At 41.5% G+C, this 23736-nt stretch overlaps 1 protein-coding gene across 6 annotated transcripts; it reads right to left on the reverse strand.

Moving 5' to 3' along the window:
* Positions 1 to 1814: 1814 nt before the first annotated feature.
* On the reverse strand, positions 1815 to 23549 carry rps6ka5 (ribosomal protein S6 kinase, polypeptide 5). 6 transcript variants are annotated; one of them, XM_071539494.1, is made up of 17 exons: positions 23282 to 23549; positions 20237 to 20308; positions 19828 to 20046; positions 19423 to 19538; positions 19168 to 19269; positions 18806 to 18889; positions 18535 to 18638; positions 18287 to 18437; positions 17946 to 18107; positions 16395 to 16520; positions 14669 to 14802; positions 13367 to 13460; positions 12243 to 12413; positions 11698 to 11889; positions 9037 to 9175; positions 8489 to 8652; positions 1815 to 7944 (listed from the first exon to the last, which is right to left on the reverse strand). In XM_071539494.1, the coding sequence occupies exons 1-17, from the start codon at positions 23349 to 23351 to the stop codon at positions 7633 to 7635; spliced, it is 2412 nt and encodes an 803-aa protein (XP_071395595.1). In that variant the 5' UTR covers positions 23352 to 23549; the 3' UTR covers positions 1815 to 7632. The 6 variants fall into 6 exon arrangements, with proteins under 6 accessions (XP_071395595.1, XP_071395581.1, XP_071395587.1 ...); XM_071539480.1 differs by having other exon boundaries at positions 9037 to 9196; XM_071539486.1 differs by having other exon boundaries at positions 9037 to 9196; positions 18806 to 18883; positions 19156 to 19269.
* Between the last annotated feature and the right edge of the window lie 187 nt (positions 23550 to 23736).

Raw genomic sequence — 23736 nt, forward strand, 5'->3', positions numbered from 1 at the left:
CTTCTACATCAATATCACTGAGACAAATTCTGGTTCATTTATTGAATTCGGATGGTTAAGTGTTTCTGATTGTGATTACTATATGAATATGTTTTGGTACAGGAGTTCCTTTGGCTGGCATTTCTGAGGCTTCTTCTTTATCTCACATTAACCAGTTTAATTGAAACACTCTTTGAGCATCATAATGACTCAAGTACTTTCAGCAACAAACCATCAGGTTATTAAATGAAGCGGAAATTGGATATAGATAAGAAAGGTGGGAGAATCTTCAGGAAACAACAACAAAGCTAAAATAGTTTCAGGTTGTAACCTACAGAATGCTTTGAAGGTGAACAAAAAGGTAATTTCAAAAGTGGGCAGAATTCTTTATACTTTTATAGGACAATAAACAGTGGTTCTGTTTTTCCTATTTTTTTTTTTTTTTTAAATGCATTCATTTTTTCCCCCCTTAAGCTATCCCTACTCCATTCTGTCCAACTGAAAAATAAAGTCTACAAATGTGCTTAGCTATAAAATGTATAAAATGTAATTATTGCCCTCCTACAAATATCTGCTAAATTGCCTCAGGGCAAAAAATGACCAGTGTTTCATATCGTGTACTCAGACTTCTTCTTAGGTTGTGGTAAGGGGTTTTAAATAATGTTTTTCTTTCAGAGTCTATCTCTGTCTTTCTTTATTAGCTGATAGCTTCCTTCCTGGCTCGGTAATGGATAGCATTTTAGTGCAGTCCCTGAGGTTTCAAAGAAAAGAGGTATCACACACACACACACACACTCACACACAAAGAGGACACACTGCTTAATGAGTTTCTCATGCCCAATGTCCATATTTATATCCATAGCAAAATTAGACAAGCGAAAGTGCTCTGAAAGTGCACCATCTGTATTGTTGCATGTAGCAGCAAGTGGGGTGAAACCACAATAAGTGGACTTGAAAGCTGTGCATAAGAAAAACAAATATTCCACTTTGTGCTCAAGTATCATTATTATTATTATTATTATTTTTAAATATTATGAAGCAGAAGCCACTCTACACTCCAAAACATGCCATTTACTTATATTGAAGGGGAGTGACATTATATTTGTTAGCATGGAAAGAAGAAATAGAACAAAAGGGGGAAAATATTGTTTAAAACCTTACAAACTAAATATGAATGCTAAGAAATAAGAAATGTTGAACAGATTTTTTTTACTCTAGATTTACTGTAGATTTTTTATTTGAATACCTAATGTCATACCTAAAAATATCATACCTAAAAAACAGTAGGTTACTGTTTGAATAGGCTGCGCTTTTAAATGATTTTGCCGCGCCACAAAACGAGCAAAAACTCAATTGAGCAAGATATTTCTTTGAGCAACTGTGTACACAAATGACCTCTGACCTTTTTGGTGACAACCTTGCTCTGTAATGATTACAGCCCCTGTGTGTCAAGGCCTCACTGAAACAGGCATTGAAAGCAAATGACTGGTGGGGTTTGAGTTTTGCCTGCTATACAGCTGAAGCTCGTTTTCACTGGAGGAAATATTCATACTTTTACGTTTTTCAGAGGAGTAGATGAATTTGAAAGGAGTGGTCAGTGTGACTGATTGAGAGGCAACCAAAGAGCGCCCTCTCCTGTTGATACATGTAAGTTCAAATATACAACAGCTACAAAATAACTTAATACCATACAGAAACATAAAGCAGTCATGTCTACTTAAGAAGGACCTGCATCTCAGATGAGCCAATTGAGTGATACATTGATGTGGATCGAATAGATGATATTTAGTGAACTAAAAATTTTATTTGAACATGTGACAAACAGTATGATATTCTCTATAAAGGATTCAAAAACCCTAAAGCCCTTAACTTCTTAAATAAACATTTCTTCACAGATATATTAAACACTGAACAGGCAAAATCTGCAAACACAAACATTGCTCAAATATCAATACTTTACAAATGATCAATCAGTCCCTTATTGTCCATAATACCAGAGTTGATTCAACTCTTCTCCAGACCAACAATTCCCAAGTCCACACTAGTATTTTTGTCATATAATCCTGACAATACAAAATACATAAGAAACAAACGAATGTAGATTCATCTTTTAAATCACTTTCTTTAAAAGACACTTCTTTAGTGAACGGTGTCTCTGTCAAACCTACTGCACACGTGACTTTTCTTTAGTCATACCATAAAAATAATATGGCTGGACATTTACAGTATTTACAGTTCACTTTTTAAGACACAAATAATCTTCATTTGGTTTTAAATATGCATTTATCGACCAACTAAGACAATTCCAGTGTGAACTTAGTACTATACACATAAAATCTCTAGCCCCGCTAGATAACATGGAAAATGATCATATAGCTTTGAAATGTCTTCCACACATTTTCCTATTGGACTTATCTATGGATAAATCACAAACACTGAATAGAGTTAATGCTGCACAGTGAGCACAAGCTGATCTGCTACCCAGGAGGTTTTGGACTGTCCACCTGTAGTATTTTATCAAACACTGCCCTCTAGAGGCTGCCTGCTGAACATCAATAACACATTTTTATGTTGATGACAAATAGAATATAAATAATTTAACTTTATAAAGCTAAAGTTGTCGTGTCTCGTAACATGCCTTTCAAATTAGAATACCTTTTGCAGATGTGAAAAGGGTTGTACCTAATCAGAATCATTTTAGTCAAGATCAATAAATGAACAGGAATTTGTACATTTATTGTCCTAGCAACAACTCATACATACAACTCAAAATCCTGGTATCACAAAATATCTTCAATAAAGGTGTAAATACCAGTCATAGATTCAATTAAGCCAAGGATCTATCAAAAGACCGGACTGGACTGAACATGACTGATATCAGATTATTAAACATACAGATGTATTCAGCCAGCAAGTAAAGCATTTATTGAAGCAAAACGTGATCCCTTTTCCTCATACTATCATTGGTGTGCCTGAAGACCTGAATGATGATGTTCACAGTGCCCTAAAAAAGCAGGTATGCACATGGTGTATCCTTGCAGTAAGTAAAAGTACTATTCGGTGTTGAGGTTAATATATATATTGTCTTACAAATGGTGGACAGTAGCCATCAAAAGAGACGGACAGATGAATAAGTTGAACGTCTGACCCCGCACAAATTCAAAAGGACTTTTGTTTGTTTTTTTTACGAAAAATCAATTGCACAATTAAAATAACATACAAGTGCAAAATTTTGCCCTTAAAGCTTGATTGCATGTTTTGAAACAGTTTAATATTGACCAATCTCAAAGGGATTCACTGCTACAGTACTTAGACAAGCTTCAATAATGATGTGAGAATGATGGAATCAATGAAAATATCTACAGGAATCAAGCAATAGCACATTAACCATGCATGACGGGTGATGATGGTGGTGATGATGGTGATACATGCAATGATGGCAGTTTGGCATTAACACAAGATCACTTTCCCTAAAGCTGTGTGTAAAGCATAAGCCCCTCCCTCAAGGCCCTCAATAAATCAAACACCTGATCCTGTGGGTAACAGATTATATCCACGTGGCATGTGTCTCTGTCACCAACATTACTGGGTAGTGGGCATAGTGAATCTGTAACTGAAGAACCTGTGTTCAAGCCCCCGTGTCGGCAAGCACTCGCCCTGCTGAAGTGTCCTTGGGCAAGACAGGGGTGCTGTTCTGCAGCTGACCTCCCTGGAAGGGGGTAAGCAACAAGATAATTTCCCCAATGTGGATCAGTAAAGTATCACATTATTACTGTTCACTGAGGAAGGCCAGCTGTTCTTTCAGCACCAGTAGAGTTTTGGACACTTCAGCACCACGGACAGCTCCAAATCAACTCCTCACTGCTGACCAGAAGCAGGAGACACCCAGGCCAGGGACGACATGATCCCACCTTAACATGACACTCTTCAGCCGTCTGATGTCACTTCAGCTATGGCACCCACAACTGCTTCTTTTCGTTACAAGCCAGCTGTCTCTTATGCACATCCACAATGCCACTGACTCATAAAGAAACACACAGGAACATCCCCCGATCCCCTCAGCTCTGCAACTCGCAACTGCAGGCAACAGTTCATACAAAACTGCTCATTTCATCATCCATCTAATTAAAGTTACAAAAGGATACGGCATTGCTTTACCATGTCATTGATCTACCGTAAAACAATGAGTAGCTCATCAGGTGGAGTGCCTTAATTCAGAGTACAGCAATGAAAGAGGAAACACCAAAGAATCTGAAATGGACAGAAAAGGAACTTCCATTCAAATTCCATGGGACAAACAAAAATTGCATCACAGACAACAGGACCTCGCATCAAAACTGGTCCCTCTCCCTCTCCTTCTTAGTGGCACACTGAACAAGCTGTTCATCAAAGGGGGGGAAACTAGTTCAGAATCAGCCTTGAGAGACTCTGGTACTAAAACACCCCTTTCCTGTAATACACTGTTCCTTTCCCCAAACAGAAAGTGAGCTGGGTCCCACAGAGGCAGTGAGTGGAGTATTTTCTTTGGAACAAACAGCGCTGCAGTACATCAGCTAATAGAGCCTGTCTCCCAGAGGGGAGTTCAATATAGGACACTCCACTTCCCCTTCCTCCACTTGAGCTATTAATACACCCAAACAAAAGAAGAGGCTTAATGAGGCAGCAACGGGGAACTCATGCGAACTAAGTTAGGCAAGAGCTTTGTAGTGTTTAGCTCCAAGGTTTCCAGCTTTTAATACAGGCAATGGGTCCTACAACTACTGCTATTTTTACTGTGGTTTATACTGTGTGAGTAGAAGTATATGTACATTGTGTTATGCCATTTCAAGCACTGTGTATGAACTCATTTGGTATGGCCTTTGCAAAATGGCAAAGCAATACAACAGAGAAAAGAAATGCATAGTTTTAAGCATGGAAATGTGTTGAATGTTGATATTAAGTCCCATAATGAAGAATCTTTGAGCTCTAACAAGCATACCATATGCTGCTACAAAATGATCTTAGCTAGAAACATCGAACATATTTCACCAGTTGGACAAAACAAACACAACCGCGACAAAAGAAGCATTTCTTTGCATATTTGCATGAAAGGAAATACCTCATGCAGCTTAGAGCAGCTACCTTGAAGTGTTTTTTTAATGCTTTGGTTCCGATTCAGAGTGCATTAAAATGGAAGAAGATGAGGGAGTGTGTTTAAATGCACACAGTATTCCAACTAAAAATAGTATCCTGATTAAGCTCTTATTCAGAAGAAACTGTTTAGAGGCATCTTCATATACTGATCACAAATACCCCTGTGCACATCATTAACAGGATATTTCAACTTTTACCATGGGAACAGACTTACAGAGACTGTAAAAACCAATCAAGAGAAGTATCCTGGCTAATCCCAGCATATGATCGTAGTCAGGTTTGGGAAATTACAATATTCAGGCTATTGTAAAAACCACCACACCTCAAACAGAATACTTCAATGTCCCGAATTATATCGGAATATTAAATGTGCAAGTAAACAAACTCACATAAAATCAAGTAAAAATCTCCAAAAAGTCCAAAGAACAAATAAAAGTAGAGGTTGATGTTTCAGTTCACATCATGCACTGAGGACATAAAACTAACCAAATATCTGCCTCACTGGAAGTGAGAGCTGTCACACAGTGCAAAGATCACCATTTTCAGTCATGCAGTACAACATGGTAAAGAGAGCAAGGGACTGAGACAAAAGTAGAAAGGAGAGTTTGTTTGAGGTCCTCATTGGGAACTTGATGTTCTCACAGGGGGGTAGATGCTTTGTAGTAGACTTCACTTTAAGACTTAAGGCAGTGATACAAAGGGCAACTTTTTGGGGAAGTCTGACGGACAGCAACGCCCGAGGAGTTTTCTCTGCATTGCTGCATTAATCACATTGAAATATCTTGATGCCAGTAAACAACAGAGTAGATTTTCTCACTTTGTTGCCTGTTGCTAGGAGAATTGACCATCTACACTGCCTTAAAAACATCCCAGTGCATCACCACCCTTAACCTACAATAGTAGTCTCAACCCCGACCATTACCTGATTCGGTAGCATTTTTTTTTTTTTGGCACATAACCCTCTCCTTTTGTTTTTTCTCAGTAATTACATCTTGTTATATCTGAAGAGGAAGCCACTTTAAGCTGCCATTTGGCTTCCTGGATCTCAGCACACTCAACCTTAAACTTCTTGACCCCGTCGCATTGGGTCCAGCAGATCTCCACTAAGCTGATCTGAATGTTCCATTAGGATATTCTACCCAATCCAATTGCTTGTAGTCATGTTGAGACACTGACTGTTAAGTCCTGCACAACACAACACAAACTACTGCCAGGGCAATTCCACTGCTGGGCTAAATATTGGCTTGGGGGTCAGACCATGTGGTTTGTCAGCCATGCCCATGTAGTAGTCATACTCCCGGATCAAAAGCAAGATAACCAAGAGTCTGGACAACATCAGGCTAGCTAAATATAGCTTTTCTTCTAGGGGTCACAATTCCCCTTACAATGATGAGACCATTTATTTGGCTGAACACCCTGCAAATAGATGTTTATACTTTTGCTTCCTTAATCCTTGTGAACAGGGCAGGAAATCCACTTTTTTTTTACCACTGGACACAGTTGCTGGTCGATTCCAAAACTTCACCAGCGACTTTAACCATTTTAGAAACCCAACAAAAGAACCTCCAACAGATGGTCGTTTACCTAGAGTTGACACACTTGCCAGCCACAGCCAACATTTGCCACCATTTGGCTGATGGCTAGTGTTAATTTCTTCCCTTGCTTATGATTTTCAGACATCTCACAATGTCTACATAGCAATTGTGTCTCAAGAAGCTACTTAAAGCATTGGTGTCTATGATGATTAGGAAGAGGTATGAACAACCATCTGACTACACAGAAACAGTCTTTTTAGTTCGAAGGGAAAAGGTCTAAACATATACACATACATAAAATATCTAGATTTTTTTTTTTAAAGACTCACACTGTATCCATTAATTAATTTCAGATCAGTCTGAATCATAAATAAGTTAACAATATAGCTTATCATAAATAAATTTCAGTCTGTAAATTCACATATAAATACCCTGCTCCATCTTGCAGAGACTTCTCAGGAAGAGAAGTGGACCCATGTTACGCTGCAGCACTTCGCATTTTCTTTTCTCCCTTTGACAAAAAATACAAAGCATCCATGGTGTAAACACTGCGACTTTCCCTTTAGACCTCTGGAGGCATGGACAAAGTGAAGACAGTCAATTGGACCGGACAGAGACTGAGCTGCAATTTTATGATGAGACTGAGGATATCTCTCGATTGTCTGTCTGGACTTGGGGCAGTAGGGCAGCCCTTTCATTTGGACACGGGTGACAACTTCTTCCTGGTCCAGTCCCTGATTGATACTGTCTGTGTGTGAAAGTGAGAGAGAGAGTGAGAGAGATAGGCTATTGCTAGTGATGATTGATTGATTGATTGAGGTGGTGGTTGCTGCTCCTGCTGCATGCTTGGTTTGGAGGCGTGCGCTTGTCCATGCATTTGACTGTTAGCCAGAGGCAGAGAGCTGCCAAGGACAGAAAGAAAGAGAGAGAGCCGTCTCTATACTGGTCCGATCCATCTTTCAGTTCATGAATCTGTCTTTCTCTCTTACTGCCCCTCTGAGAAGTGAAAGGCTGGAGGCGCTGGCTGGTGGGCGTGCTCAGAGTCCGTTCCCAGGACCACAGGCGTGTTGACGGGGGTGGTGAGAGGGGTGCTGCTGGAGGGCTGGGGGTTGGCGTCGCCCTCTGGGGGTGTCTTCTCCTGAGACTGGGAGGAGGAGGAGGAGGAATGGGTGCTCTCACTGGAACTGCTGCGGGTCTCTGTGCTGGTACTGGTCTTTTTCATCTTCCTCCTCTTGGCCAGCGGTGCCTTGTCCACCGTCTGCAGGCGGAAGCCTTCCCGCTTACATTTGTTAAATGCCTGGGACAGAAAAGAGATTGGCAAACCGTTATTCAAAATCACATCCTATTTTCACATCAGAGGTGGTGGAAAATTCTGTTCTGTGATTGCAGGAAACTTTCTATGTCATCTTAACTCATGTTTACTTTTATCATAATCTATGGATTTTTTTGTGATAAGGTTGTTTTATAGACATTTATTATGGATTTTTCCATTTCATCTGCACATTATGTAACCATTCTATGATTTTTGTACCACCCAGTGTATTTTACACATTGTGCAAAAAATACAAACTTACAGCAGGGGTTCCCAACCTCTTTGGGGAGGTCACCCCATATTGAAGCTAAAAATACCAACATTTAAAACACATGAAAATTGTGCATTAACGTCAAACTGCAGCCAGAGTAGTTTTCAGAGTAGCTTTTACAGTCTGTGACTGGCAGCAGTTTGTCAGCAGACTGAAGAGGATTTGTTCAAAGGAAGCAAAGTTAATAACAGGAGGCATTAAAGTTGGGAAAGCCTGACCTACAACTTAAAACAGTGCGCACTGCCGGTCATTTCTTACATTGAAGGTAGCTTTGACGTAAGTGTGGACGGAGGCAGTGGAGGAGCCCAGAATGTCCGGGGTCATGAGTGGGTTGGAGGATAGCTGGCTGTCGTCCTGGAGCCAGGCATTGTAACGCAGGCCGCACATCTTAATCCTCTTGTTTGGGTCCACCGTCAGGAGCTCTACAGGAAGAAGACACAAATAATTACCTTTAGCTCTTAATATGCAAGCGAAAAGGTGAGCCAAAAGTGAGGCACAAAGAGGAAGTCGTTTCCTAAATAGGTAGTTCAACCAGTGTGAGGTAATCTGTGGGCTAGGTATCGTGAACTAAGACACAACCTGAACTTGATGATGTGGTGAGTTCCAGCACAAAACCTTTGTCTTTTGTCATGCCTGCCCTCTCTCTCTTCTGTCCTTACTGTCATGTTATGCTAAACAACAAAAAACATCAAATTTCCGATCCGGTGATAAAAACACTAAATAGTATATTGGCAACAGCCAATCTGTCAAATTAGACTATCACACAGACCTTGGATTTGACAGCGAGCCACCAGCCCCATCCTCACCTTGTATAAGGTCCTTGGCCTGCTGGGACACATTCCTCCAGGCCTCTCCTTCAAAAGAGAAGTCCCCATGTTTGATTTTCTTCATGATCTCCTCAGCACTGGTGTGGGTCAGGCTTTTCTCCTGACACTGGAAAGGCACCTGGCCCGACAGCATGGTGTACTGCAACCAGAAGGAAACCACTGTCAAATCAACTGTAACACAAAGCTTCCGGGCTCAAATACTAGTAAGTAACTAGTCAGTGTACAATACACTGCAATTCATATCACAATAAAGATACAGTAGTGTGTCATCACATTTAGGCTGAAGATTTTCTATTAACAAAGTGAGTCTCATATTTCTCAGGGCTGAGCTGATGAAAATATGGGTGCAATATACTGCATTAATCAGTCTCAGGAATCCTATGAAAGAATTTCAGCGCACTTAATATGCAATGTAAATTTAATTCATTACTGATACAGTCAAGTCTATTTTTGAAATAAAGGTTATTTAAAAAAAAAGGCCACAGGATCCTCTAGGAGTGGTAATGCCATTTTTCCAGAGAGGTCATTGGTGAGGAGGCGTGCATTTTATATGTGTGGATCTGATAGCCTGAACATAGTCTGCTCCGGAGCAGGTTAGGTGTGCAGCCTAAGTCACCATGGTGATGTACACTGCTGGAAAGTGAGCCACCGTCATGGGACCGAAAAAGCCAGGGTTAAGCCCAAAGTTAGGTCACTAACCCACTAATCTCATGTGTTTCCATTGCTGCGTTTGCTGTCGACTGTGGTTGGACCAACACTCGGCAGAGAAAAACTGGGAGGTCTGTGCTTAGCTGACTGAATAGAATACTCTCACCTTGGCCTGATTACATCTGCCCTCGAATTTCTCATTAAAATCACAGCAGAGGGAGCAGCCCTTTTGGCAGTGGAGGCTCTGTAGCGCCCTGGTCTCTTCCTCTCTCTCTTTCCCTCTCCCTCCCTCCCTCCCTCGCTCTCTGTTTCGGCTCACTATGCTTCCAGGGCATTGTGCACACAGCTTGTCAGAAGCCATTTCATCAAAGCTCCATGAGGCGCACTACTCTCCTATCCCCCCCAGGGGGCGACGGCGCAAAGCACCACTTGCAGAGAGAGCCCGGGCTCTGCACGCATGACTGCCCAAGTGGAGAAATCACTCTCTCACTCTCCGCCCCCTGTGTGCCCTCTCCTTCTCTTCTCTACCTCTCCTTTTAATTTTCCTCCTCTATGCAGAAAGCCGTTGAATTAGGATGACATTTCCGCTGCCGGGAAGCAATGTCTCATATGAGCACAGCCTTAATCAGCTCTGAGTGCAGGGCTGGTTGCTCTTCGTTCTGTGGTGAATATTAAACTGTGTCAGCTCACCACAGGAGGCCGAAAATTGTAGCACTGAACAAAAGAGGGAGATGGATATCATGCGAAACAGATTAAACAAAACATACACACATGTATGTACGCATGCATGCGCGCGCACACACCCACACCCACACCCCACACACGCAGACACAAACACGCACGCACACACACACACACACACACACACACACACACACAGAGCCCTGAAGCACAATATATTTAAAGGCAAAATTAATCGAATATATGATCAATCCATACACTGGATAAAATAAAACACATTAACACTGTATGGAACTAATCCATAAAGTGTGCATTCAGTAGTAAAAATGTCTCAGTCAATAGCATCATTATTAGTCAATAGTCACGCAAAATATTTAGTTCTCAAACTGGAGCTCAGAACTCCCCAGTGGTTTGTGAAAAGATTTACAGAATTTGGAAAAAACCAGCATGTAATTCATGATAAGCTGCAACCAGATTGGTACAGGTTACTTTATTGGGCCGTGAAGCGGCCCAATAAAGCTACACTTGTTTAGATTATGCAGTCATTAATAAGGATGTTCACGAATAGGCCTAATTAATAATCTGTTATTTAGGCATATTCTTGACTGTGTGCAACATCAATCAATGTTATTAAACTAAAAGATTTTTTCTTAGAATCTTGGTGAGAAAATGCCATCTTTTAAATTGACCATGTTAAATAGCATAATGTAAACATTCTGTGCTTGCTGGGTTCAAGAGTCAAACCTTTTTTTTGAATCATTTGCCAACTCCAGGATTAGAAGCCAGGACACTTCGGGAGAGTCCGCAGCCCTACCAAGTGAGCTAAAGCACCTGTGTGGCTGCCTGAGAAAGTTATAAGCTACATCTCTATATCCAGCGGCTTTACATGCACAGTGGGGTTTTCTGAAAATTTTGTGACCAACCAATTGACAGAGTGACTTACACTAGCTGCTGGTTGCAGCTACAAATTTAATATACAAATACACTCTTAACACTAGCTGCCAGCCACATGCAGGTACATTTGTCCATGAGTTTGTCCATTTGGCCAGTTGGCCATTTATTGCCAATTTATTTGGCAGACAAAACAAAGTGGTTGGTACATTTTTCTATGTACAAGCCACTGTGGCTAGTGGACAAAAAGTTTCCTGTCCTGCTATCATGTTTACCACTTTTGTTTGAGTTACTGTGAAATAATAAAATATTAGTAGTTTTTAATGCTTCCTCCATTCAAAGTAGCAGTGTTGGACTACTGATTTGATCCCTCAGAAAGAGTAAAATCATGAATGACACTGCCATCCCACATCCACTCACCAGAATGACGCCCAGACTCCACAGGTCACAGGACTCGTCGTAGCCATCGTATTTGAGTATTTCAGGTGCTGCGTATTGCAGTGTGAAGCACGGAGTCTTCAGGAGTTGATTGTCTGGCGGTTTGAGGCGAGCAAAGCCAAAGTCTATGATCTTTATCTCAGAGTTCTCACTTTCGTCTGTGAAGAGCAGATTCTATAAAGCAATTTGAGACAGGGACAGCAATCATTTCTTTCTCTTCAGCACAACTGGTCTTCTCAAGAGCTCACTAAACTGGACTTCAAGACTTGCCAGAGAAGATGCTACTGACCATTTGTTAGGGGTCAAACAATTATAATCCCCTCTTGAAGGAAGGTGGGCATGGGGAGTTCTTTTGTAATACACCCCAGAGTCAAAATGACACTTTATGACAGATCATATAGACTTCAGTAAAACACAGTAATTCTCTTTCAGAAGCTTATAATCCAGTATCTTTGCATTCATCAGAGTGAGACAAACTATGGTCAGAAAGAAAAGAATGTTCCCTGGGCTGAGTGTGGGTTCAGTACCTCTGGTTTGAGGTCCCTGTGCACCACCCCTACGTCGTGCATGTGACTGACGGCGGACACCAGTCTGCGCATGATGCGGCTGGCCTCCGTCTCACTGAAATGCTGCTTCCTGCGGATCCTCTCCAGCAGCTCTCCTCCACCGAGCAGCTCCAACACCAGGTACGTGTGGAGCTACAGCGACACACAAACACACAGAGTATGTTTACACTTCACCTCTTCTACACCCCTTTCCAGCCTTTATTCTTTGACATGGAATGAAATATTGTATTTACATCAACAGTCCTCTTAAAAAAAGTGCAAACATTCCTATATTTTGCAACTAAATAAATATTGAATTAATTAACAACTTCATTCATGACTAATGCAGATATCATTTATCTTGTTCTCACAGCTTGAGCTGACAGTTGAAACTGAAATGGTAAATGGAAATTTCTCTCTTGTATGACAAATATAACGAAAACACCCCTTCCTCAATCCTGTGATGGCGAGATCAAACCGTAATAGTATTGAGTAAAGTGAAAGGGGCCAAACAAAGTGGGAAGGGAATAATGTGTCTGGGCAGCGGGGTAGGGCTTCTCATTAGCGCTGGAGCTGGGGAACAAAGGCAGGACTGGGGCGAGGCGAGGCGGCACTGCTTTGATCTGGGTCACAGGCCTCTGAGGTACAGTAATAACCCCACAGAGCTCATCAGCAGTAAAGTGGTGCTCCTGGATTTGAAGGACCTGGGCTAATGAACCTGTGCACTGTCAGCCGCACAGCCACACCTTCCCAATAACCAAGGTACACTACATTTGTAACATATGCGCACTTAATTTGGGTCAAGTGTGGGGCTAGATTCGAGACAGAGGCGAATCTAGGTTGTTTCTATATAGTGGTACAAAATGGGTGTTGGTGCAGCTGCAGTTTGAAAATAGATTTGGTGTGAAATATCGAGAGCATGGAGAGATGTTTATGGGACAATACATGTAGAGACAGAGAGAGACCTTCAGGGCTTCCAGCATCCCCATTAATCTGCTTTGTTCCAGTTCCAGGACTTAATAAGGCTGCAGTCTCCACAGGCGTCATAGAGAGCAATGCAAAATAGAACTTATGATTGCAAATATAGCCACTGCAATTCACCTTACCTGGTCATGGTAAATTTCATGTAACTTCACAATGTTAGGGTGGCCATCGCAGAGCTTCAGGGCTGCTACTTCCTTCTGCGTCTGTGCCTCCATTCTATAGCAAAAACAAGCAGGAGGTAAAATCATTGGCACAAAAGCACAAAACACAGCACACACACATACATACACACCAGGGTAAGAAATTTGCTTTTTTATCAGAGGGCAGTTTTTGTCTCCTTGATCTTATTTTTAGGGGAATTTTGGTCCTTTTCTGGGGCAATTTTATTTAACTATGCAATAACAGATTGCATTGCATACTGGCACTCAATATGTACCACTAACATTTGTTTTAACTTATTTCCCACTGCTGGAAACTGGCAGCAGGCCTTACAAAAGAAGATGGTGTTGTTTGCCCACTCTGTCCCCAACTAGTCCTCCACCCCTTGACTGTTGAGTTTTTGGGTTTTTTTTTACGATACTGGTTGTTTTATTTATTTGGTGATGCAGTGGTTTGCCTAGGGTCGTCATTTTCTTCTACTGCTGCGGTCATATGGTGGCTCACAGCAGCCAGTAGTTGCATTTTTAATTTCATGGGCATTTTATGAACTTTCAAGCCCCCATTAATTTCTGACCCTGATACACACACAAGCACACAATTTTTACAACCAAGGCCTGGTTGGAAAAAATAACTGCATTGTGACGCTGTGAGCAAAGTGTGATTTGCTTTCAGAGGGTGTCTCTCGAGATCTCAGTATCTCAGGAACACATGTTTGTGTCAGAGTTGCCCCAATGATGCTTGCTCTACTTAGAGCCACAATGTTTGGTCTCTGTCACAATGTGTCAATCGAGGAATGTCTGCTCCTGTCTGAAAGTGTCACCACATTTTAACTCTCCTGCAGTCAAGAAGTGTGATCACAGCTCAGTCTGTAGCAGTCAACAGCAAAAACTGTCAGTTTCCTGAGCAGAGCTGTATTTATATATATTTGACAGCGAATGCTTCTAACCTGACCAGCAATGTTCAATTGACTTATCAGGCAAATAACAACCCTGTGAACATCACTGTGAAATTACATAGTTAAGTCAATGAATTAATTTGTCAGAATAACATTTTTCGTCCAGATATTTTTTGTAAGATTAGCTTTACTGACTGACAGCTTTACTGGCTGACTTTTCCTACACTACACTGCTGACCACACTCCAATTTCCCCCAGGAAGAGAAGGAGGGTGGCTGGCTGATTTATCCAGCTAAACTATTAAAATCACACAGTTTCAACAGCATCTAGGGTGACAAACACATAGGAGCAAGCAGGCTGTGAGCCATACCTCTTGCTGACAATCTTGACTGCGTATTTCTGTCCAGTCTTCTTGTGTGTGCACTGTCTACAGATGGAGAAGCTACCCTCTCCCAGAGCATTGTCCTTCAGGTCCATCTCATAACTCATATAGAAAGGCGAGTCCTGCAGAGGGGAACATTGGACCAAAATAAGGTGTCAGGTCAGATAGCAATTCCACCCAAGAAGCATCACCAAAGTGGCCATAATCACATTAAAGAACGTCCTCAAGGATATTATGGCTTTAATACATTGATCATTAAAGCACGTGTAATGACTAAATTTTTCTTCAATGTAGTATACATTGATTAGAACAACCAAGTACAGATTCAGTACAGTCCCACAGTGTATTCACAGTGGTAACATATAGACCTAATTAATTAGCGGCTTATTTGAATGTGACCTCATGTCTTGGGCTCCCTGGTATATCGGCTGCCTTAATCTCCTCTGTGTAGAATACACTAACGTAAGCCAAAGCTACTTGACTTGCTAGGTAATGTTAACAATTGAACCGTTAGCAAACAAAGCTTATAGCATATTACATAGGCCTATGTAGAAGCACTGCTTATACAACAACGTCATTTATTATAAAATGTCAGAGTTTGTGTTGTCTTACGATCATAGAAAGATTTTGCTATATACAGTGTATCGCCATATACACTGTCGCAACAGTCCATGAAAAATAAACAATGAAGACCCCAGTACATTCTCCTGGCGTGTGACATCATCAAAATTAATTTGCATACAAGAAGAGACTTATGGGAGTTGTGTGATTAAATAGCAGCTAACATGAAAATTTAAGTTACATTTCACATTAATACAACTTTTACTTCCTTTTATTAACAAGATACTGCTTAACAAAGAACAGATGTGAATTGTTGCAAATTATTTTTACCACATTGTGATGAAGTTTGATAATGCCCACGTATAGAGGAGTGAAGTGTCTCACTCTTTATACTGATAAGATCTTAATTTAGAAGTCCAGAAAATGGAGAAAAAAAAAGAAAGATTGCTAACTAGCTTCCTGGTTACAACAAAAAAAACTGCATAGCAGCCAATAAAGCACGGCTAGCCAGGCTTTAGGCTTTGTAGGAGTTCTCAGCATGGTTGGAGCGCATCTTTGCTAAGAGCTTGGAGCCAAAAAGGATGTAAGTAGGCTTTGACCAATTTTACAGGCGAGCCAAAATACATATTCCCTTTTCATGAACGTCTTAATTAAATTAAACTCTGGTCAAGACCTCGGGAAAGAGCTTTTTTGTGCTAGACTGATATCATTAAAAATTTTAATATGATCCATTACAATTCATATTTGGCCAAAATAACACACCACTGGCTTTAAGCCCTTGGTAACTAAACTGAAAGACTTGCAAAACCGCTCACTTCCATATCAGTTAAATCAAAACTACGTCTCCAAACCAATGGTTACTCAGGATGTTGTTGAGAGAGCTAGAAACAGGGTCAATAAGTACACTAAGGCAATGTACTACTCCCTCGTCCTTTCTTGAAGAGCATTATTTTGCACAGATACACAAATAAAAGTGCATTCATGAGCAAACATCATAAAAAAAAAACAGGCTCATCCAAACTGAATCTAAGTGCAGTAAGAAAGAAAGAAAAAGTTATGGAATGGACAGGAAGAAAAAAAACTCATCTGTCTGTGATGGCAGCCATTAGTGTAAGTGTGTTTGTGCAGAGGGATCCAAGCCCATTCATCTTACCTTCATCATGGCGCTGCGGGCCACTGCAGCAGAGCCTGGCCTCTCCGAGCCCCCACACAGCTGGACGGGGTCGTCCATCACCACATTCCTCTTGAACAGGATGGAGGGGGCCATGAAGGAGTAGCCCTGTGCACAGACACAGGAACTTTAGATGTTTACATTTTGTTAAGACATAAAGTGCGGGCTGGGCTATGTATACACACTACAGATAGACCCTCTAAGTTGAAAGGGAACATGCATTACTGCAATTTACAGCCTCAGAAAAGACTGACATCAACATCCAGCTGGTCATACTTTAGAAATCCATGGTTTAAAATTGCTAAATACACTTAAATTTCACTGTAAAGTCTTAAAAAGTCCTACATTTTTTCCTTCAAATGTTTCTGTGTCAAAAGTATGCATAAAAAAGTCCTGCCAGCCCAACGCTGTATAGGCCTAATTCTGTTAACTGGTGAGTGACATTGGCTGTCCAGCTGTTCCTATTGTTAGACCTGTCATTTGTGGAGTGCTGCCAACCTAATTCCAGCTGTTAGGAGCCCAGGGCTTTGAGCTGGCATTAATCTCTCTCTCCCTCTTTCAGCAACACACACGCAAGCACACACACAGCTGTGTGGTATGTAGTGACAGCCATGGATGGACGGAAGGATGGATGTCGAATGCATGAGATGCCCTAAATTGCCGGGCTTGAATATTTGATTGCTCTGCTGTGAAATTACATCTTGGCGCACTTAATGCAATTTTAATTTTGTTTTGTGAGGCACTGCGGGGGGCGAGTGCACGGTTTAAAGTTGGGATTGCTGTCGTTATCTCAAAGATTGCTAGGCTTGCAAATTATAAAGACCACAAAATTTCAGACTGTGTGAATGGCAGCTGAGAGGGAAAAAAAGCCAAGATGAAGTTGGCAATCAAAGGTTGAAGGCGTAACCGAGACAGACATGGTGATTCTCTCAAAGTGTAACCTTTTATTCCACGAGAGAAGCCTGTTAATGGATCTATTGATCTGCCGAGCTCAAGGATCCAGAAGGCAATCAGAGTTGAAATTTCATGCAATACATCAGACAGCCATCAGCTGGCATAGAGTTGTGGGCCATATTATGGTTCAAAGCTACATCAAAAATAGTCATTCACATCTGTTACCTCAATAAAAGCTGCATATGGCAGCAATTACAAGCCTTGAATAAAAGCCCCTTTAGTCAATTTGAATACCAATGCACACAGACAGACTCGTGTTGACTTACAGCAACCTTTTGAGGACATTCAAAACTTCACTTGATTACTTCAATTGCTGTGGAGTATGTCAAATATAGTCACAGACCAAAAGTGGGTAATGTCTAATGCAGTTTTTCATTCCAGTCAACATTTTACACTGCTGCAACCAAAGCCCAGACACACATCAGCATAAATGGATGCAAATGCACAAGTGCCAACAATATGAATGTTGTCCTGTGTGATGACCTACAAGCAGCACAAAATAATTCTCCTGTTCGTAAGCAACAAAACCCTGGGCCTCAACCAAAATAGCCTGGTTGACTAACGTCCCTTCCCTCCCACCTGGAAGATACGGTCACAGTTCTGAGGCAGAGCTGCAGGGGAGTAGGTGGGGTCCATCTCCGTGAACTCATCTGCAAAGTTGCTGACGTCCAGCTCATCTCGAATCACTGGCTTGAATGGGGCAGGCACCTTTTTAGCTGCCAAGTCCTCCCAGTTAATTTTCTAAAGGGGGTTGAAAAAAATTCTAGTCAGACCCATTCCTCCTTAACATAGTTTAGAAAAATGCTCAATTTACCTAAGTACTGCCCACTCAAAAGTGGCCCCGTGATGTATAGTAACATCCCATCCTGCCATAAATAGTTCTAAATATTGTGAAATATGCAAGAGGCGATGAACCCCACCTGGTAAAACGGGTGTTTCTTCACATTTTCAGCTCCATTAGGACCTGAGCCCAATCTCTTCTTTGGATCTTTGATGAGGAGTCGCTGGATGAGGTCTTTGGCCAGTGGTCCCATATCTTTGGGGAAAGGAGGATCCTTCTTTGAAATCCTCCTGCGATGTGAGGGAGAGAGACGTGGTCAGCGTTGCGGAATCATTATAACTGAAGGCTCGCTGAAAAGCGTTGCAGGAGATCAGGGAGAATCCTTACTTGGCAATGTCTGTGTGAGAGTTCTCGTCTCCATCAACGGTGAAGGGTGATCCGCCAGTCAAAAGCTCGTACATCAGCACGCCGAGGCTCCACCAGTCCACTGCCTGCAAAACATGAAAGCACCCATCCATGACTTTCACCTAAGAGACTAAAAGGTGAATCTCAAGAGTTCACTGGAGTGCATTTCACACGTTCATGAGTACACAGAGGGGACTCAGGATTGCTTGATGTGGTTGAACAGAAGAAAAGACAGCATAAAACTACAAATTACCTTGTCATGTCCAGACTCTCCTCCCTCCACAATTTCTGGAGCCATATATTCAATGGTGCCACAGACAGAGAATGCCCTCTCCATCTGTGTCAACACACAAAAGCAAAAACGTAATTTAATATAACATGACATACAGAGGATCTTGGTCTTATGATCTCAAAACATTTATACACTGTATTGCCAAATGCCCACAAAGTAGACAAAAACTGCAGACAAAAAAAAAAGCAAAAACTATTTTTTTTGGTTCATTATAAACGTATTATGAGAACAGACTAGACATTCAGTTTTGAGTGTGAATTTGAAATTAGGCTTCCACCACTTAACAAATTCCTTGCTGAGGAGCTCAAGACCTTGGTACATACCTGATCAAATTCTTTACTGAGGCCAAAGTCTGTGAGTACTACATGACCGCTTGAGTCCAGCAGAATATTCTCAAGCTTCAGGTCCCGATAGACAATCCCAAGCTGCAATGAGAGAAATGGCACAGGGGCTATGTCAATTGAAATGTAAAGCATGTTTGCAGCACACTATTGAGGACAACAGATTGCTTCTGAACAGGCACTGCTGGCCATGAGGAAAGCTGAAGAGGCCTTGATTGTGTGGAATCTGGAAGTTACCTTGTGTAGATGCTCTAGTGCCAACACAATCTCCCCACTGTAGAGGGCTACTTCCTGCTCCTTGAACCGCACCCTTTGCACCAAGTGTGTGAAGAGCTCCCCACCATTTACATAATCTAGAATGAAAGATGTTAGAAAAGGAAATCACAAAACCCCATTGGATTTTTCATGCATGCCAAATTTTCTGAAAAATAATTTAAGTTGGTTAGTTTCACTACGGGGAAAGGCAAACACTTCTGGTAGCCCCCTGCTTATGTGCATTCATTTGGCTGGTGAAAATCCATTTCTTTCACAAGGCTAAACATAATCATTAACCACTTCTTTCACTAGTCTAAACATAAGCGACAAAAACAGAAGTGGAAATCTTTAGTACATAAAAGGCATTTCCACATGAAAGAGCCTGACCGAGAATGAGGTGCAGCTTGGTGTCTGTCTGGAAGGCGTAGTGAAGTGTGACAAGGAATGGCGACTGGCGGATGTGCTCCAGGACTTGCCGCTCTGTCCGTGTGTGTTCAGCCGTCTTTGCCTTTTGTACAATGGTGGCCTTCTTCAAAACCTTCATGGCGTACAGCTTCCCTGCATCGTGACCACTCACTTTCCGCACCAGGAACACTTTGCCGTATGCTGGAAGAGAGAGGAACACATCGAAATAAAGAAACAAAGAAGGCAAAGCTCAGTATGGAGCAGAGCCTTAAACAGAGGTGATTGAAATGAACACAAATATCGGATAACAAACTGTGGCACGCAAATGATCACATGCATGTCATGTTCTGACCTATGTAGTAGTAGATTAAAGTTTAGCAGTGTCACTCACCTCCTGTGCCCAGCACCTTTAATAGCTCAAAGTTTTCAATGCCCACCCTCTCTACATGGCCGGTCAGGTTGGCTGAATCAGAGCAGAAATCAGATGGGGATGAAATAATACATCAGTTACATCAGCAGACAACATGAATGAGTGTAATGGTTATTCATTCAAAGGGGAAAGTGATGTGTGAATATATAGTTTTACAGCTGTGAATAAATATGTAACATCAATGAGTAGCAGGATCTGAAAAAGTCCCTGAAAACAAAAATCGTGACTCACAACAGCTACTTGTCCATTGCATGGCCGACAGAGGCTTACCCAGGACACGGACAATTCAATATCTATATTCATCACACCGAAAGTGCTATAGTGGTTTTTACATCACAAATCTCCTAGGAATCCTGACTGGTGCCATCTTGGAGGACTCATTGTAGAATTAGCACAACCTGCTGGTCGTCATCATCTTTGGCCCTAGCCTCCCCTCCAAGGCACTCCAAGCTGTAGCTTGAAAAAAATAGCTCAGCTCATGTGTTAACAATATGTTAACAATGATAGAAAGGTGATCAGATGCTTTGATTAACCAGCTAGTGAAAGATGACATTATCTAAACACAGAACCGTTCAGATGCATCTGTGATGAAATGATTAGGCCTACTCTTCAGCCAAATTGAGTACATTAAAGACAGTAAAGACATTATCCATGTGTATTACATACTGCTGAAACCATCAAGTTGTAAGTTTATTTAAAACTGATCAGCTGATCTCAGCTGTTGCTGCCAAAAGCTGTGTACCTTCAGCATGGCTGCCAAAAGGCATGTAAGGCATCACCTTACAGCCCTCTATACTTGTTTTGTAACTATGACCCAGGTTATAATTAATGTATCTTGGCATCTTGATGCAAAAAAAGAAACAAAAAACACACACATACAAGAAAATCACAGCCGTTTTGCTTTGGGGAAGCTGAGTGCCATGTTGAGTAAGTTGGCAGAAGCTAAAAGGGGGCATGGTAGCCTAAAGGTTAGAGAAGTGAGCTTGGGACTGGAAGGTCAGCAGTTTGAAGCCCTGAACTAGTTAGGAAAATCTGGGTGGTGAATGTGAATGTGTGGCCAACAACAGAAGACCGTGATTGCACTGAGCAGGTCCCAGGGGTGAATTTGTGTAACTGTATAGATGTGATGAGGCTTTACTGAAAAAAGCACATGCACGCTCAGTAAACTTTCCATGGATAAACAAAGCTCTAAAATATATACATTTACTCTGCAGTGGAAACCAGACTATGGTAACTTAACTCTCACTCAAATAAACAACACCATATAAGCTAGTCTTCCGTGCAATTGCAAGTTAACCGGCTACATTAACTAGCAGAAGTGCATTATCTTCCCTCAATGATCTTCATGGAATTTAGCACACAGTAACTCCTCAGCATCATGCCATGTTGCTGTTCATGTCATTCTATATCACAGTCTTCCAGTACAGCCGACCGAGCGTAGCACACTCTTAGACATGCATGTCCATTGTAGTGAACACATTCCTTCTGTCTCACACTCTGAAAATAGGCTACAGAGCACTGAGCAATTAAGGCAGCTGATTTAATCTTTTCCGCTGCTTCTCCTTTTACACAGGACAAGAAATGCTGCAACTATTAGGCAATTCGAGCACAAATCATTTCAACACATCAACGCTGTCCTCCAAATTTGAGGTCAGAGGTTCAGGTTGCATAACACCGTTGTCAAACTCACCCTACCAGGGCCAAGTTTAATTTCAGTGTTTATTAATAGACTGACAGGAGTGTTCAACCAGATCATGCCTGGACAAGAGGAACTTTTACAACCTACAGGAGGGAAATGCTTATGTTCCTCAAATGTTATATCCTGTGTCAAATGTTATATTTCCTCAAAATATAAGGCTTGCTGCACTATTTACATTTAGGTAGGTATCTCATGACAGCCCAAGTTTAAGATGATACAGTAGCAAGGTTTGAGATGCTGTGTGAAATTCTATACAAAAAACTAGTGGCAATGACAACTAGACTAACTGCATATTTAGGGCAGGGCAGGGCTGTGAATGGGGGTGCAGTCTAGTCATGTTGCAGCACGAATAGTACATTATCATTATAAACCAGTTGTAGCTGAGGCAGTGTCCAACTTCAATCAACATGCCTGTGTAATTACTGGGTAGGTTTACTACTCTACTCAAATCAAAATCAAATTCCTACGCTAATAACGACTCTGCAACCATAGAGTCATTATTATAAATATCTGAAAGAGTTTGATGGTGAACCGGTCTTTTTTGCTGTTATTTGTTGATTGTTGATGTCATGCTTTGAGGTGTTGATGGATGCATGTCAATGCACTACTCATCATTCAGTAACATTAGTGCAGAAACCAGGGTCAACAGTCATAAAGTTACTTTGGGGAGCTTATGATGGGGAATCATATAACAGGGCTAGCCAAGGCACGTATGATTTTATCAGTCTGCCTTCTTCACACGAAGTACCATTATCTACTGTTGATGCCGTTGTTAACTAGAACTGTGCACCCATAGCAGACCAAATGAAAGCAAGCTAACGTTAGCTGTTTGACTTGACAACACTGGAGCTCTGTCTGCTCTTCGTTGGCTTTGGGCGAGACAGCTTATTTACTAATTATATCATAACGTTGACGTTGGCATAAACTTGAAAATGTATGTCGGATGGTCTGGTTTAACGTTATATATTAACAACTAAGCTAATGTTATTACCTAGATTAACAAACGTTATTAACTAGCTTAGATAACGTCAGTAACTAGTTTAGGTAACGCCAGCTTGCCTTGGTTAGCTAGGTACAACTAACGAGGATAGTTAGCTAACATTAACCCTCCCTTGCATTTTTTGGATTTAAGAGTAACGTTAACGTTAGCAGTGACCATTGTAAACGCCCATTGACAGTGACAGTTGCCTCTTCCAAGCTAGCTTAACCAGCTAACGTTCGTCCAGCCACACGTGTCTCCAAAAGATACGAGTCGGATAAACATAGACTGCCTATTAAGTGTATAACTAGCTTGTAGCTAAACTTACCATTTTTTAGCTCATGTTTCACAGTAAACAGGTCACCTTCTCTTGAAGATCCCTCCATCGGGGATGGCATCGTAATTTCGTATTCCAATTATGTTCAAAGATGCTTTACCAGCAACGTTACGTTAACCTCGCAAGTTAGTTTAATAACATGCAAAAACGAAATTATTTAGCAAATACCGCAAACGTCTTTGAGCTAGGCACCAAACTTAGAAAATATGTGTTGCTAAAGCTAGCAGCAAGCAAGCCCCAAGGAAACACTTGCTTCTTCCACCACACCACCACTACCACTACCTTCGCAACCAGGCACCCCTACATCGGTGATTGGGGTTGCTATGTGAAAATCTAACCTCTGATTGGACGTTTTGGTGTTGGCGACAGATACACCCGCCTCCATCTAAAGAATTCTGCTGCCTTCAAGTGCTCCTCGTACAATCCTACTTCTGAGTTCTGAAGTC

This window comes from Centroberyx affinis, unplaced genomic scaffold (assembly GCF_046629955.1).
Source record: "Centroberyx affinis isolate AG114_WGS23_722 - 3 ecotype Tasmania unplaced genomic scaffold, CSIRO-AGI_Caff_v1 ptg000205l_1, whole genome shotgun sequence".
In the NCBI taxonomy this organism is placed as follows: domain Eukaryota; kingdom Metazoa; phylum Chordata; class Actinopteri; order Beryciformes; family Berycidae; genus Centroberyx; species Centroberyx affinis.